Source organism: Leptonotus elevatus, chromosome 16 (genome assembly GCF_054856555.1).
Source record: "Leptonotus elevatus isolate MCC_2025b chromosome 16, RoL_Lele_1.0, whole genome shotgun sequence".
Lineage (NCBI taxonomy): Eukaryota > Metazoa > Chordata > Actinopteri > Syngnathiformes > Syngnathidae > Leptonotus > Leptonotus elevatus.
In genome coordinates this window covers 14,563,813-14,580,888 of record NC_141254.1, presented here as the reverse complement: position 1 = coordinate 14,580,888, position 17,076 = coordinate 14,563,813, and the positions used below count along the sequence as shown (strand labels likewise).

Genomic DNA, 17,076 nt, shown 5'->3' with positions numbered 1-17,076 from the left:
ATTTTGCCAAGATGTAACATTTAAAATGTTAATTTATTCAGGATTATTTACATAGATGTATTAATATTTTTTTCACATTATCTGAAAAGGACAAAAACACAAATGTGTACATTTGTGGAAACTGATGTAAATTAGGAATAAAAGGATTATTGGCCGGGTTGATTATTAATGACGATATTCAGAATTATGACGAATATCAGCATTGGCTTTTTTGAAGAATCATACGGTCAGTAATACATCCATTTAAATGCGTTTCCCGTTACTGTTGTAAACATTTATTTACTGTAGAAAACAAAAGGGAGCTATAGTTAGTTAATTATTTAAGGTTTTTATTATTTTTTTTATTTTTACTTTTTAAGACACAAAAGACCCAGGGAGGTCCCTGAACACTATTACAATTGGAAAACAAAGACATCTATTAAGATACTGCTACTGCTGCTATTAATAATATTTTTTATAATAAAAAATAAATATAAATAAATAAATAATTTTTTTTATCTAATTTTTTGCAGATCTTAAAAGTTATGTTCAATAAACATATTGTACACACACACGGGGGAAGAAAAATGCCCCCCTTTCTAATGGAAACTATTGCTTAAAAAAATCAAATATAATAACTCTTGAAAATACTTTGTTTGGTATAAATAGAAACAAAGAAAAACTTGATTTGAAAAAATGTCATTGATATTTGCATTTTCGACAAGCAAAGGAGGGAAAAAAACTGCTTCAATCGGAGACTGGAATTTTGGGAGGACAAAACATTTTGTGAAATTGTATTTTAAGGCTGTATCGGCCATGCCTCGGTGAACCTGCAAATCACCTGCGAATCTGCTTGAGGATGTGATCCCGGCGAATGTACTTGATGTTCTCGTCGATGATGGACCGGGCTCCCTCATCTTCGGCCAGTTGCCTCTCAAGCCATCCCACCACCACTTCATTGTTGTCCCACAGATAGGCCTGCACCGTGTCATTGTCATGTTTAACCATTGTGGCAATTACGACCATATATCAAGCTTACAAAATTGTACTGCTTGAGTGTGCACAAATCAATAATAACACAAACAAAAGAAGTGGACCGGCTCAAAGTGGACGAATGACGTCTTGTTGATTTGGGCCTGATAGGAATATTAGTATTCATGAGTACCGGCATCTCTGATCCCAAACAAAGCTAGGCTGGAGGGGCTTAAAGATTTGAGGGTGGAGGGGTTTAATAGGCCCTTGCCTTTATATGAATAGCCCTGCTTGAGGTCCGCAAGAACATTTAATGCCCTTATTAATCATTTTTAATCTGTTTGCTTTTAATTAAGAGACAGCGTGTTGCTCTCCTATCAGCACGTGCCAGGGCTGTGATTAATTGTGGCTTAAGACAGTGAGTTCTGATGGGGTTAGCGTTGTCGCAGACAAGAAGGCCACTTTGCAGGAAACATGGCTCCTGACAGCTCCTGCCTGCTGGTCCTCTTAGCCTGAGCCTGAAGGAACTGGGATTTTGTATCATGCTATATTGAAATCACTATTTTGTGGACAATGGCATCTATGGGCATCCTTGATCAAGGCAAATGACATCAAATATACAAATGTATATTATTGACCCCAAAAACATTTCATAAAAGTTGTGCAACAAAAAAACAACTTGACCAGCAGCAAATGAATAACTATATGACTGTAAGTCTGAATATTTTTCATTTTATTTATTATTATTAACTAATTCACTGCCATTGACGGCTATAGACGTCAAAAAAATAATTTGAACTGTTTCTATTAGTTTAACATTTTTTCCACTTTTGTTAACAAGAGTATGAAAACCAAGAAAACAAATTATTGTACATTTAGAACAGATATAAAATTAGTGATTAATCGTGAGTTAACTAGTGAAGTCATGTGATTAATTACGAAAAAATTGAATCACCTGACGCCCCTAATTTTTAATAATCTTTTCTTTAAAAAAATTAAATAAAAATGTTAACAAAAATGAGGGGCAACAGGCGATTACATTTTTTAAATCATAATTAATCGCATGACTTCACTAGTTAACTCACGATTAATCACAAATTTGATACTGTTCTGAATGTATAATAATCCCCCCCAGGTTTTCATACTCTTGTTAAACTAATAGAAATAGTTCAAATAAATTTTTGACATATAGCCGTTAATGGCAGTGAATGAGTTAATTCTTAACTTTACTCTAGTACAGTGGTTCTTAACTCAGTGAGTCAGTCTCAGAGGTCAAGACACACACCCAATTCATATAATTTCATTGGCTGCAGGTGATCACTACGTTATTTGGCTTATCTGTGCTGCAGAGAATTTGGTGCACTCAGTAGTCGATTTGTGACTGAACTGACGGTTCGTTGTGCGATTTCTTTAGTATTTTAATCCCTTCATACTAACTATGTCGACCAAAAAAAGAAAAAGTGGTTAAATGAATACGTGCAATATGAATTCACAATGTACATGTATAACAGAATATATGGTGTTCTACAGGGTTCAACTCTGGGGCCTTTGCTGTTTTCATTGTATCTGCTGCCGCTGGGTTCAATCTTAAGAAAGCAGTGGTGTTTTTTGTAAAGTGCTCCATACATATAGAGGTGAGTTGAGTGATTAGAGACAGTGTCCTAACTGCATGATTTGCAATGCCAGGTTGAGCAATTCTAGCCCAATACAACTAGCTGTCTAGCAAAACAAAGTTAACCATTTCACAATATAAATATGCATGGTTACCTTGACAGCACCTTCAGCCTCAACAAACCAGCGGCGTAGCATCGCCTGGATCTGTCCGTCTGTCAGCTCGCTGTTGGCTGCTTGGATTTTTCTCTTTGCCGTCTCTTCTAGGAGGAGGCGCCGCAGGCGCCAATAGAAGAACTGCCGGGCTGTTTGCCACTCCAGGATATCCTGACAGATTAAAAGGACAAACATCTTGTTAATTAAATAATGTTGACATTAAATGTCACGAACCACACCATTAAAATTAATGCGATACTTGATGCAACATAAAAACAAGGACGGTCCAACTAACATTAAACCAGTTTGACTCAAATCTGATTATGACATAAAATTTTGCATTCTGCAAGGCTTTTCTTGATGCAAAGCACCCACCGTGATGACACCTTTCTCCTGCATTCGGCCCGGAGTGTCGTGGAGGTCTGCAAACTGGACAGCCACCTGGTGGTAGATGGGCAACAGAAACTCTTCCCGCTCTTTTAGCAACGTCTCCAGCTCTTTACGGTCAGGAGGGCTCAACTCTGGGGTTCCTTTTCGGAAAAACAAGGAGTTTTAATGTAAAGTCTATATAAATGCACACAACTAAAGAGATGGCAGAACAGGAAGTAGGTTCTCCCCAAAGTAATTTACAATAGATGAGTTAGGGTAAAAAATTTAATAAAATAAAAATAAATAAATGAAATATATATTTTTATAAAATGAATGAAATTAAATGATCAAACTTTGATGTCACTCTCCACCCAGATTAGATGGCATCGGGGGAAAACAAAAACAATTTAGCTAGTCTAGGATATCTGCTTATTTTTAAGTAGTAGGTGTTTGTCAAAGTAGAGGCCCTGTAAATGGTTACTACAAACTAGGGCTGGTTATTGATTCAAATTTCCTGATTCGATTCGATTTCGATTCACAAGAGTTCAGTTCGATTCGATTTTTCCCTGATTCGATTCCCTTCAGTTCAATCCAATATTAATTTATATATGGTACATCAATCATTCTTGAATATCAAGGACATGATAAAAACTCGAAAAGGAAAATCTATTCGATAATGATTATTAGACTTTTTAAACCCAGCCCCATTTCAAATCAAAATGGATAACTTCAGTCTTTGAGACAAAACTTTGGCACAACACACCCCTGAAATTTAAACTTAAGAACTCTCCATTCAGTGAGACACTTTGCTCCACTTCTACTAATGAGCAGCAAGTTTTCACAACCAAAACTGCTGGAAAAATGCTAGTAGTTGTCACCGTGAAATCGGTTACATAAATAGCCATTGCATTAAAAAAACAACAACAACATTTAGGTGGAGAATATGCATGACACTTAACAATTTAAGTGGATTGGGCAAATACTGAGGGTCTAATGTCTTAATAACATTCGATGCAAAATGCAGCAGTGGCTTAAGCCGGACTAACCGCATTTCATTTAGCTTTTCTCTCAGAGCTCTCCAGCTGCTGACTGATTTCTGTCAATTCCAATCTGTTCCTCTCAAACCCTCCTCAATAACGCTGCACCAGTTTGCCCAAAGCGGCAAACGCACGCAGCATTGGATCACAGTTCCTGCGAGCTGCGAGTTAAATCGATAGGCTGCGCCGGGGAGACAGGAGAGCTGACAATTGATCCTAGCCAGCTGTGATTGACACGTCTCTCAGGGGAGCGCGGCAAAGATGATACTATCCACAGATAAAGAAGGGTGAAGGTACACAGCCCCCTTCCATCACTGACAGGGAATGAGAGAGAGAAAGACTACAAATTAAGTAGACTGCGACCAGTAAAGAACGTTAATTGGAACTGAAGATGACTGACCCAATCTTTCAGCCAAGCTCATGTAGACGGGATCTATTCGTCGCATGGTCTTCACCTGGTCCTTCCTCCTAAACTTGATCTCCACTGTCCCCTCAGGCTCCAGCACTCCACCTCTGAGCACAAGAATGGTTTCAGTGGATGAGTGTTAATGCAGACATGAATCGTTTCGAACCAACTTACTATAAAAGACCAAAATAAAAAAATAAATATTAATATTATAAATGAACAAATAAGTGAAAATAAAAATGTGTATTCCATTTTTGAATTATATCTTTTATATTCATTTTTATTTATTTTGGCATTTTTAGTCCTCCATAACTTACCGGCTGTCCTTGTCGGCGTACATCTCCATGTGACGAGGGTTGATGGTGGGATCTATGACCACCCAGGACCCTCCCCGCAGCTCGGCCTGGGGCGGGATGTAAACCAGCACGGGTTGCTTGTACTCCCGCAGCCCATCCACAATATAGGCACCAAACTTCAACACTTGGTCATACATGTCTTAAAAAAAGAAAAAGAAAAAAAGATGCATTTAAAAATTAAATCCATCTTGAGAATTATAAACTGCAATTCCCTTAGAAACCAAGATACTAGTGTTCATTTTATCCATTTTTAAATTTAGTCTCAGTTTTAGTCCAGTTTCAATCACGCTTGTTATTTATCATCATAGTTACAGTAATTTCTGGACTACAAGGCGCACCTGACTATAAGCCGCGCTGGCTAAATTTGGGGAATACTACGCATACAAGCCAAAGGTCTTTTTAATATTACCGCACCGGGTTCCCGCTACTTTATTTTCCATAATGAGGGCGCAAATTGTCTCGCTCTCGTTCTGTCTCTCCTACTGTATTTGGGCTCACTTGGTTTGTTTTGCTCTGCCTGCTGCTCTTGCGCTTCCTTTATAGTGCGCCCCCTTGTGATCTGATGGATAAGCCGCACCTTTGTATTAGCCGCAGGGTCGAATGCAAGTGAAAAAAGTAGGGGCTTGTAGTCCAGAAATTATTGTAGTCAACCTCATCCCGTTTTTATTTTGTTAACTTTTAGTTGACTATAATTATAGCATTTTAGTCAAGAAAACATCATTTTATTTGCCTAGTTTTAATCAACAAAAACTGTCAACGTTTTAGTCAGGACAATCATTTAACCCCTGTATTTTTTGTTGTTGAACATTTGGGATCTAAAATTATGTCACATAAAATGTTCTCTCATCTTTTTGATGAAAATCAACGACGCACAATTACAGTATATCAACAAATGGCTACTACGAGCTAGTAAGTTAGCCAACATTATTTAGCGGTCAGACTAACATTATTGTTGGAACGTTATAGCCGTTGGATTAATGTTACGCTACACTAAAGTTACCTTTTTTTGTTGTTGTTGTATCTTTTCACCGTGAATCCAACACCTGTCTGTCCCATCATATATTTGTCTCATTTTTTTATTAACTGAAATGTCAATAGATTCTAGTCCAGTTTTTATGAAGTGCAGTACATTTTCATCTAGTCTTCATTAGTCGACAAAAATGCATACTGATTTAGACCCGGTTATTGTTTATTAATGAAGCTTTTAGTCTAGTCTACGTCCGGTGAAAAATGTGTGTTGACGAAATGATTTTTGTTTAGTTTTCGTTGACGAAATTAACACTACAAGACACCTTTCATTCCACCAGAAAATCCCCTCCAGTTGGCAAATACAAAAAGAGGCAGCCCCTCTCGGTTCAGGTCCTTAATAGCTTGGGCTGTTTTGAAAGCCGAATCAGGGAACCACACCTGTCCTGCCTGTTGGATGATCTAAACAGACATAGCAGAACATCACAATCACTCCATCTATAGACAATGAAACACTTAGCTGATACTCGAGTATGTGCAGCGTGCGACCTGTCTCACCTTGGCCTCAGAGTCCAAATTAGCTGGATCTGCTGGGATTGACAGCTCCACTGACCTAGTTTCCACAGCAACCACTCCAGTAGGTATCCCGCCCAGTCTGCGGAAACACAGTATTAAGCCACACTGGCAGTAAGGAAATTTGACTCTCACGAGAAATCCATTCTCAAGTTTTATTTTGTATTTATTTGGGATTTACCGAGCTCTGCCGACCACCACACTCTGAGCCCATGGCTGCATTATCTCCATGAATGAGCCGTGGTCAAAAAAGCCACTCTGCCAAGAGCCTTTTGGACCTTCATAAAAATAGATTAGAATAGATAGAATTCAAACATGGATCCCTTTTATAAAATGCTCTTTTATTTGTGGAGGTTGTGTGTTTTTTCCATCCATTAGTAATCCTGGCAGGAAGCATGATGGATGATTGGTTACAAAAGGCTTACGAAGCTGTTTTTCTGCTTGCTAACCCTGTGAAACATGCCATACACTATGAGGTTGCTGTTCAATTAAGACTTGCCGCTCATCCCTACCACCAACGTGTGCCTCTTTCTGCACATTCCTCCAACATCTCTGTGGTCTCAAGCTATAATTACACTGTTACAGGACCTACACGGTCCTAGCTTGCAGTAGGGAAACGCATCCACATCCATTTTGGTGCTATCTTGATCTTGTCTCTTGGAGCATGATAACAGACTTAACTGTTTCTATCTTAGTGGCTACCCAGCGGCTGTCTTGAAATGAGTAATTGCGACTTCTAACTCATGGCACATTTGCTGGACATGATAAATCTTTATATTTACTTTAGGTAACAAAAAAGAAATCATTGTCATGGCCTGTGTCCAATGCATTTAGCCTACCTAAATACAAAATACTGCATACTTGGACTTAAAAGCATTAAATGTGTTTATGAGATAAGAATATTCATTCATCTCAAGATGTAGTGACAAAAAAACAAAACCACAGTTGACATCAAAAGGCACTCACTTTGGCTCGGACGACCAGCTAACATCCAACGAGGGTCATAGGGTGCCTTTGTTGGCACAAATTCAACAGGTCTGTCTATGGGGTCCTTGGCACTAATGATGGGCACTGGGCTAAATTTGCACTGGGAAAAAAAAGAGAAGTATTATTCTATTATGCTGGTATTAATTACCATAACAAAATCAGTTGTATTTGGTAGTAGGAATGCTCTTGCTAATACCACTGCACTCAATTTGATGTTGATACAATTGGAACAGGTGTGTGTGTCTAAGGCTGTTAGATCCATTTTGTTTTTAAAATATATTTTAATATTTACTATAGAGTATTGTAAACCTTTGTATGTTTTTTGTATTATTATTTTGTATACATTTATACTTTGTGGAAGCTAATGGGGATCTTAATAACGAATTAAGATAGAAATCAACTGAAGTCAGCAATACTGAGATCCTACCTTAGGCATGTAAGAAAGCCACTGCAGGAGATTGAAGACTCCCTCAAAGTCATCACAAACAGTGCTGTGGGTCACACCATTGTTGTGCATGATTTGGATTCCACCAAGCTGGTTATTTGACGTATAAACCTCTCTGCCCAGCACCTGGTATGGGATGGACGGGCACACACACGCACAATACAAATATAAGTCCATTGAGCAGTGGAGGGCTTTGAGAGTTAACAAACTTGCACACATACACAGCAATGTCACAGTCATCCAAATATTAAGGCACTAGACTTCTATTATCTCATATTATACTACACTTCGACAACAGGAGTGTTATTGCCTGCTTGAGTTCTGTGTGTATACTGTATGCGCAAATCCTATGGCAACACGCTTGATGAACATGGTGGATGACATGCTGCAAAAGAATGCACTATAAAAGCATGGACAGTGCAATCAATAGAATCAACCAAACTACTTTTACCCAGCAAAGTGACCCTGAACCAACCTAAAGCCATAAAGTCTTAACCTCAGCATGCCCTATTTTCATAAGCAGGCAGGAACAGGTGGCAGGGCCCTGACATGGCTCAGTAAAAATCAGAGGAGCTCACTCCCTCGCCTCGGCTTTCACCTTTTCAGCCATCATTTACTTTCTTTATTACCATTAATGGTTATGTATCTGGCTACAAATCTAGGGCGCTCTCCTAAAGCTGTCAGGAAAGCCTGCGGCCCCAAGAAACATTGCAGTCACCTTGACACACACAAAGCCTCTGAGCCTCCGGCCATCGCAGCTTCATTAAGATTCTGCTGCGCAGAGACGGCAAGGGGGATGTAGGAGCTGGAAAGGAGGGAGATCGCCATGAGAGAGAAAGGAGAGGCCAAGTCGATAGAACAGCTCATTGGGGTATTTGTGCTAGTAGTTACTATCCAAAGCCCCTGAAAATATGGAAGCTTTCTAGAGGCTAATTAAATGATGATCTTGGGGTGGCAGCCTCCTGCTCTCAATTAAGTTTCAGTTAATAGCCAGGAAGTCGCATGAAAAATGGGGGGCGGGAGGAGGAGAAGAATCTTGATGAAAAATCGTACAAAAAATACAATCACATCTACTTAAACCAAGAGTGTTTAGCTATTAGCATCTAATGTGGATACTTCAATAACAAACCGTCTCTTTATAAACAGCTAAACAGTGAAGTCGTCTAAAAACAACAGAGGCTTCAGCAAATAGGTGCGCCGTCAACCTGCCATTTGCATGATTTCTCATGCTGCCGCCCGTCAATTAATTTGAAATGGAGACATCTTATTACACTGACAAGGAGAGTGAATGGGAGGGAAAATAGGGGGTGTAGTAAAGCGTGCAAGCTCAAACATGAGCACTCACACCAATCAACAACAAGCAGAAAACCTGTCTCAGCAAAACATTCATTTTAATGGAAAACAAATAATGTGGATGTCCTGCATTGCAGCCTCCAGCAAAGCAAATATAACTTCATGGTTCGCCTTCAATTATTTAACAATGGAGGTTGGGGGTCTGGGATTGCGAGGGTATCCTTGTGGAACATAACAAATTAGAAGGCAGTGGGGGGGGGGGGCACACACACAAAAAAATCTTACATACCACATTAACTGTGGTATTCAGTAAAATTATTTACAGTTAAATGGTAATCTATACCACAATACAGTAAAGATAACATTAATAGTTTTAAACAAATGTTTAATGTCTCCCTTGTGCTCTCATGTTAATAGGATAAAAAACTATATTGTGAATTTTTCAACACAATGCATTGACTAATTAGATCATTCTGTCCAAACTACGGCCCAGGGGCAATTTGTGGCCCATTCACCACATTTAGCGGGCCACAACATATACTAAAAACAACATTTGTAATGGCTCACATTACTATTTCATTATCCAGTATCTACTAATATATATATATATATATATATATATAAATAAAATCGACAAAGGGCCGTGAAAACTTTAGTGTGAAAAAAGTGGTAGGGTTGCAACACCCAAATCCCTAATTTAAGAATATACTGCAATTTTATAACTATAATTACTATTAAAAACCTGGTTTAATATAGTGCTTTTCTAAATATCTCCAACCTAATATAACAACTGCCCAAGTAATTTTCTATTTTTTTTGTAAAATAACTAAAAATAAATAAGTACATTTATAAAAAATGTGTGTTACAAATCAAATTCAACAAGCAACTATAGAAAATCCTTTGATAATCACGTTGGTATTTTTTTTTTATTATAAATTGTGACAGTAAGTTAAAAAATGACTTGGGATTTGAATTATATACACATACAACAGTAAAGATAATAAACTATAGGCAACTAAAAAAAAAAAAAATATTCTCTTCATTTAGGTGAAAAAAAGATAATAAGCAAACATTTCTTTCCTCACTCTAAGCTCCTTATCAAAGCCCAATTAAAGATTCTAAAAAAAACATCAACTTACTACAGATGTCTTTTATTTTGCTTCTCATTGTGGCGATCAACATAATGCGAGGGTGGATTTTTTTCTAGTGTGTCACAGGGCTGCGGCTCACCCCAATATCTGCTTATATATTTTAAGAGAAAAATGTGATGTAGTAGTTTTTTTAATAACTACAATTTATAAACAATATGAAATTGCTTTTTAGAATGTTTTTCTCATTTTAATGGTGAAATGGTACTTTTATATAGCACTTTTCCACCTTACAAGGCCCTCAAAGCGCTTTACATTTGACTACACATTCACCTACTGATGACGCAGCATCAGGAGCAACTGGGGATTCAGTATCTTGCTCAAGGATACTTCGACGTGGTCGCAATGGCATGGGATCGAACCCACAACCTTTGGATTGCGAGGCGACCACTGTACCACGCCGCCCCAATTAAATTAAAGGTGAAGAATTCCAAAGGGGCCCTTACATCGTCCTATTTTTATGTATGCGGCCCTCTGTAGAAGAACTTCTATATACATACATACATACACAACAATACTGTATATTGGGGGGAAAAAAACACCTTAAAACAGTACCTTGTTGAGTGCTCCAGCCCCAGTAAGGATAATGTGAGAGTTGTCCACCTGAATGGTTCTCTGACCAAGTCTCACAAGATAGGCTCCGATTCCAATGGCCCGGCACGTTACCTTTTAAGCGAGACAATCAACGTTAAGGCTTCTTGACACCAAGTTGTTGTATTTTGTCCACGCATGCCCTTACCAGGTTCATGGTGATGATCTCCTCATAAGCCACAGAGGATTCGCCAGCAATCATGCCAGACCCTTTCAGATTCTCCACACCCAGCCCCTCATCCTTTCCAATGATGTCAGTGATCTTGTACCTATGTGACAGCAAATAAGGTAGTTCCTTCATGGGTGACCAGCCAGCAGTCTCCCCTTCTAATCTTGCCTTTGTTATTTTAATCACTATGCATACTCGACTAGAACAGCTACCATGATCCTTTCCCAACAACTTGAGGTATCTAGACATGCAATCTAGAGATGTACCTGGATTCTCCCTCATCCTCCACATGTTCACAATGTACAGAGTTCAGGGCTGAGACCTTCTTATAATCCTGAGGTGTAAGATAGAGATACTTGAAACCCTGCAGGGGCAAAACGGTAACAGCTCTGTTATTGTATGACAGTGATAGTGGCGACATCTGACCTCAAATAGCAGCTTATATTTTGATCAAAACTGAAACACTGACGCTGGACTTAATGCTATGTAACTGACCTTGTATGGGTCAGCTGGATCTTGCCAGGCCACGTGGAACATGTGTCGGATTTCCTCAGCCAGGCCAATGCGGGCACCGCTGTTGGCTGCAATGTAAATCCGAGGGATGCCGCTCTCCCGGGCCATCTCGGAGGCACGCAGGAACAGCACATCCTCCTGGGGTCCGAATGAGCCGATCTTGTGCGTGATGTCATTACTGATGACGATGATCTCACGTCCTGCTGGATATTCTGGTGTATGAAGGGTCATGCGCCATGCCACCATACCAATCTAGATGGGGGGGGGAAAAATACACATAAGGAATCAGAATTATACTCTACCTAACAATGTGTATACTTAAGATTGTTTTGTGTTACTGTTACGGTCCACGATATTTCTTGGCCGTTTATTTGTGTGTGTGTTGTGGGGGCTTGTTCGGGATTTGCGGTAGTTTGTGTGGCGTTTTGTGATGCAGTTTCATTCGTTAATTTTGAGTTTTGTTCTTAAAAAAAAAAAGAAATCTACATCAAGATTGAACAACATGGTATTCTAAAGATAATCTAGACCATGCTGGATAGTGACAAATTGCATCACAAGTATGCCGATTACTTTTATTAGTTAATTTATTAACACACAACTACAAACCTCATTGCCACCTGGCAGTCGGTTCATCTGCACCAGTTGACCTTGGGCATCCAACACCAGCTCGGTGAAGGTCAGTAACTCAGAAGGAAGAGGACATTTGGGTAGGAAAGCATGCGCTTGGCTTGAGTGCCACAACTTCTTCAGAGCCTGGACAAAGAGGTATAATAGACACTCAAATATACTGATTGCATCAAAAGCAGCAATTAACGTGAATTTAATTGTACTAATTTACCAACAGTGTTGTTACCACATAATATATTGTGAATGTATGTTTGTTGAACAGAAAAATATTGACACACAGGAAGCAAGAAAAAGGTTTGTATTATACCTGTCTAAACATTTCTGGAAAATCGTAGACATAGGTAGTTCCCAGTGACTGTGCCTGAAAACGCTTTGACTGCAGCAGGTCCTTGGTGACATAGGGTGTGTTGATGAGCATGCCGTGCAATGGACCCTGCTTGTCTCCGTATGCCTGGAACATGATCTGCACAAGAAAGGATGGAATTAAAAAATACAACAGCCTTTCTAACTAACTTAGCATTTCGGTGACTGATTTGATGAGAATGAGGACTGGGTGACAATGAGCAGTCATTTGATTCATTTGATGGAATGATATCTTGAGCAAATAAAAGTCCCATGCAGAACACTCAAGAAAAAAAAATTCCTCTACGGCCTGTGACAAACATTCCACGGATCCAATAACTGGCTGTTGGTGAATCTAGTCTCATTTTAAACTTAATCCTATTTCTCTATAATATTCCAAGTTTAATTGTAAAGATGATAATGCATGCATGCAGCTAAAGACCTTGGCTGAGGTCTTTCTTTGTAGCATTTGTGTGTTCCCCCGTGTTTGAAAGTGTTGACTCCAAATACTCCAGCTTCCAACATTACAAAATATCCATCAGCATTAATAGAATACTCTATTTTTTTTTATACCACTAAATACTAATACTAAATAAATTTATACTACTAATACTCTAAATTGCCCATAGGTTTGTATGAAATGTGCCCTGCCTCATGCAAGTCAGTTGGGATAGGCTCAATGCATAATTCAAAAAATGTCACACCATCTAATGTAAACTAAATCGGGCTCCTCTCAGTGTCTAATGGGAGGAACACAAAGAAGAACAAGAAACAAAATACCGCATAGTTTGACATTTTCTGTTACAAAAACAATAACATAAATGCTGACATTATATGCTACTTAATAAATGGGTGTGATGATAAAAATGGCGGAATGATGGCTGGAGGATGAAGTCTAACTTACCCGATCAGCTAATGGAGAAGCATACAGGGATCTTAAAAAAAATTACAATATCATGAAAAAGTCCAATGTTTCACTCATTTCAGAAAGGGAAACCAATATATTACATATGTTAATTGTTAAGAGTGAAATATATCAAGCCTTTATTTCCTGAAAGTTTATGATTGTGGGTTAGATACACCAGCTCGATGACCTAGTGCAGGGGTAGGGAAATCTGGTCCTCGAGAGCCGCTGTCGCTGCTCACCGCTCCCTCAGGGGATGGGCCAAATGCGGAGAATGAATTTTGCCTCACTTAGGTGGGTGTGACAATCAGTGGCACATTAACTTTAATAATAGAAAATTAGAATATCAAATCAATAAAAATGGGATATTTAAAAAATTGTCAGTCTTTTGAAAGGAATGCTCACTTCTATACATTAAAACTTAGTTGGGCTTCCTTTTGTATTAATCATTACATCAATGCAGTGTGGAAGGCAGATGATAAGCCAGTGGCAATGCTCAGGTGTGATGGAAGCCCAGGTTGCTTTGATAGCGACCTTCAGGTCATCTGCATCGAGTCTAGTTCCTCATCTTCCCTTTGACAATATCCCATGGGTTTTCTATGGCATTCAAGTCAGGTGACATTGCTGGCCAATCAAGAACAGTCACACCATGGACACTGATCCAGCTTTTGGTACCTTTGGCAGTGTCAAAGTCATGCTGGAAATTTTAATTCGCTCTAAAAATGTCCTGGTATATAGCTGTGTTGACTGCGGACTTCAGAAAACACGTGGACTTACACCAACAGTTGACAGGACAGCCGAAATTATCACTGATTATAAATTTAGCACTGGACTTCAACCAACATGAATTCTGTGTTTTTCTACTGTTCCTTCAGACTCTGGGACTTTAATTTCAGTTTCAAATAGAGAGCATGAAAAGGCTTAGGAAGCCTCTGCTGGTGATTTGAGTTAATTAGCTAATTATTAGGGGGAGACACCATGACTTTCTAATATTTAACTTTTTCACAATATTGCAATGTTCTGCGACACTGAAATATGGATTTTCATTATCTGCAAAACATGGCCGTCAAAATAAAAAAATAAAGGCCATAAATATTTCACTGTATGTGTATTGAACAATATATGGGTTTGTCATTCTGAAGTGAGAGACAAAAAAAATATATAGAACTTTTTCATAATACCGTATTATTTTTGTGTGTGTGTGTGTGTACCTGTACATTACTAGAAAGAACTGTTCACAAAGCTAAGGGGCTAGGCACCATACAGGATTCTCATCTCCACATCCAAATATTTTAAAACCAGAAATGTCCCGCTGAACTTGGAAGATGAGTGATCCATGATGGAACAGAAGCACTTTTCCTGCAACAATCTGAGCGGATGGCATGGAAAATGTATGAGTGCCCCACCTGGCGGTCTTTGGGCCCCACCTGTCCCGTTCGGGAGTCAGTGACCTCCTTGTAAAGGCTGATGTCCAGGTAGTAGCCGGATTCATTTGTGAGAAACAAGCGAATGGGGATTTGCTTTCCTGTCGGAGTCAGGCGGATGTTGATTTTCAGTTCAGCTTGCAGAACTCGCAGTTTCCAAAGCCGGCTGCCGTAACGCATCACCATGGAACGCACAGACTCCTCGATCTATTCACAGAGGCATGTTAGTTAAATGTCGGTGCCAATCACAACCTCAGAGAAGCTGAGGTTAATTTTAGAATGGTCCGACGTACTGTACCTTTGAAGGGTCCATGATGACTGTGGGGACAAAATTGAGGAATATGTGGTTACAGTCAGTACGCACTGTCGTGTTGTTAAAAGCAACCTCAAGCTCATCCATTGCCTCAAGAAGCAAACGCTCAGCCTCATTGTGAAGGTACTCAAAAGAGGCCTCCTGGTGAAGGGACAGAAAAAAGATAGCAGTGAGAAGGAGAAAGTACGATTCATTTGCGGAATCAACTGTGGCAGCTGATCGAGCATATGTAGTATATTCAGTTTCTTACTTTTGTGACTAAATCGGAATGGCGGATAATGGCTCGCACAAAGAACCGGTAGTCTGTAACTTCTGCTCCCACTTCTACACGCGCTGCACCCAGATAGAGGTGCATCTTGTGGTTGGCACATGGAATGGCAGTCAGGGCAAAATTTCGCATGCGGTTGAGCTCCAGCTGGAAAGCCAAAGCCGGCTCCAAATGGCGGTAGATCCTATCTTCCACAAACTGTTGAGAAGATGTCATAATAATCAACAATGCAAGACAAACACTCTTGAAAAAAATTTGCACCTTCTTCACAAGGCGAGTTCACTACAAAACTGCTATTAACCAAGATTATATCAATGGTAGTTTCAAGAACACTGGCTCCCAATAAAAGTAGAAGGATGCCCAAGAGCTACACAGTATTAAGTAAATGAAATCGTGGGCAATCTCATTCTCAGAGAGCCGCTAATGGGTGTCATTTCTCTTAAATGGGAGACATAATTAAAGAGTTCATTACTTTAATGAGTTTTGCTGGTGTCATTGTAGTCAAACTATCAGGGGTAAGAGAGAGAAGGAGCCATCAAATGTCTACAATGGAAGAAATCCAATGTAGCCTGGGGTGAAAAAAGTTATTTCGACAATCAATCTAAAAAATAGTCACCGTAATGTAAAGAGCTGATGCTTAAACTGGTGAACTAGATTGTCCGATCACTAATTCCAAAATGTCCTTAAGCACCCCTTGTAGCAACTTTAGCTTTACCATTACCATGTTTCAAACCAGAAACCTACCTTATCTCTGGCGCGGAATGTGAAAAATTTGGGGAATTCTCTCTGTTGAAGGAAAAAGAAGAAAAAGCAGAACAATAAAACATAATCTCAAAATAAAATCAGAAGTTAGGTATGCACAATTTAGAAATGCAATCACAAAAAGCTAAAGTGAGTTTTTGTAGCTCATATGTCTCGTACTGAATGCATTCTGACGGTGAGTCCATATAAGAATAGTGTGTAGAAAGGTATACATTCCCTTTGCGAATGAATAAAACATGACACTCTTTCAGAGACCCTTGCTCATCTAACTGCCCACTTGCCCAGTTGAATGATATCAGATGAAGTGCTCGACAACAATACCAGCTCGATTGGAGATGCTTTTCTCACATGCTACATGATAACAGTAGGCCAGCAATTGTGCACAAGCTTCACAGACACAATTTGACACTGATTACACATTGTGTCGAGAATATCGTAAATGGAGGAAAACATTTTAGAGGTAGAGTGCTAAAAAAAAAAATCCCCTCCATTTAACGAGGTCCTCATAATGGCACTGACAACACTGAGCATGATTAGTTCTCAGACACAGACAGGCCAATGAAGAAAAAACATTTAAACCCTATTGCCAAAACAATATCAGGGTCAAAAGGCAAGACACTCACAATGCCCTCATTTTTTGCTGTTATTGCAAATACCCATTGTACCCATTACGCAACTGCCCCAACACTTTGTTGTGCTGCAGATATAAATGGAATGATTCATCAGACACCACCAATAATACAATTATTCTACTTTCATATACAGTATATATTTTTTTATTAGGCTCGCTGCCCTCCTTCCCCTTTGCCTCTACTTACGTGAAACCTTTGGTCCACCTCACAGTTGATTTGCTTCCTGAAATCCT

The 17,076-nt window shown here is 39.2% G+C and overlaps 1 protein-coding gene across 7 annotated transcripts in view; it reads right to left on the bottom strand.

Moving 5' to 3' along the window:
• The window catches only part of acaca (acetyl-CoA carboxylase alpha), a 37,179-nt gene that overhangs the window by 1,598 nt on the left and 18,505 nt on the right, over positions 1 to 17,076 (bottom strand). For 2 of the 7 annotated variants that reach the window (XM_086097859.1, XM_086097862.1), the window contains 21 exons: positions 17,030 to 17,074; positions 16,194 to 16,235; positions 15,432 to 15,647; positions 15,167 to 15,322; positions 14,851 to 15,075; positions 12,506 to 12,661; positions 12,178 to 12,324; positions 11,554 to 11,823; positions 11,325 to 11,422; positions 11,038 to 11,158; positions 10,854 to 10,964; positions 7,840 to 7,983; positions 7,392 to 7,512; positions 6,607 to 6,703; positions 6,411 to 6,507; positions 6,179 to 6,314; positions 4,848 to 5,025; positions 4,525 to 4,637; positions 3,094 to 3,248; positions 2,719 to 2,889; positions 821 to 957 (listed from right to left, as the gene is read on the bottom strand). In XM_086097859.1, coding sequence (XP_085953985.1) covers positions 821 to 957; positions 2,719 to 2,889; positions 3,094 to 3,248; positions 4,525 to 4,637; positions 4,848 to 5,025; positions 6,179 to 6,314; positions 6,411 to 6,507; positions 6,607 to 6,703; positions 7,392 to 7,512; positions 7,840 to 7,983; positions 10,854 to 10,964; positions 11,038 to 11,158; positions 11,325 to 11,422; positions 11,554 to 11,823; positions 12,178 to 12,324; positions 12,506 to 12,661; positions 14,851 to 15,075; positions 15,167 to 15,322; positions 15,432 to 15,647; positions 16,194 to 16,235; positions 17,030 to 17,074 — 2,936 coding nt within the window. The remainder of the gene's footprint in view (positions 1 to 820; positions 958 to 2,718; positions 2,890 to 3,093; positions 3,249 to 4,524; positions 4,638 to 4,847; positions 5,026 to 6,178; positions 6,315 to 6,410; positions 6,508 to 6,606; positions 6,704 to 7,391; positions 7,513 to 7,839; positions 7,984 to 10,853; positions 10,965 to 11,037; positions 11,159 to 11,324; positions 11,423 to 11,553; positions 11,824 to 12,177; positions 12,325 to 12,505; positions 12,662 to 14,850; positions 15,076 to 15,166; positions 15,323 to 15,431; positions 15,648 to 16,193; positions 16,236 to 17,029; positions 17,075 to 17,076) is intronic. The other 5 variants (XM_086097861.1, XM_086097865.1, XM_086097864.1 and 2 more) reach the window with 3 other exon arrangements.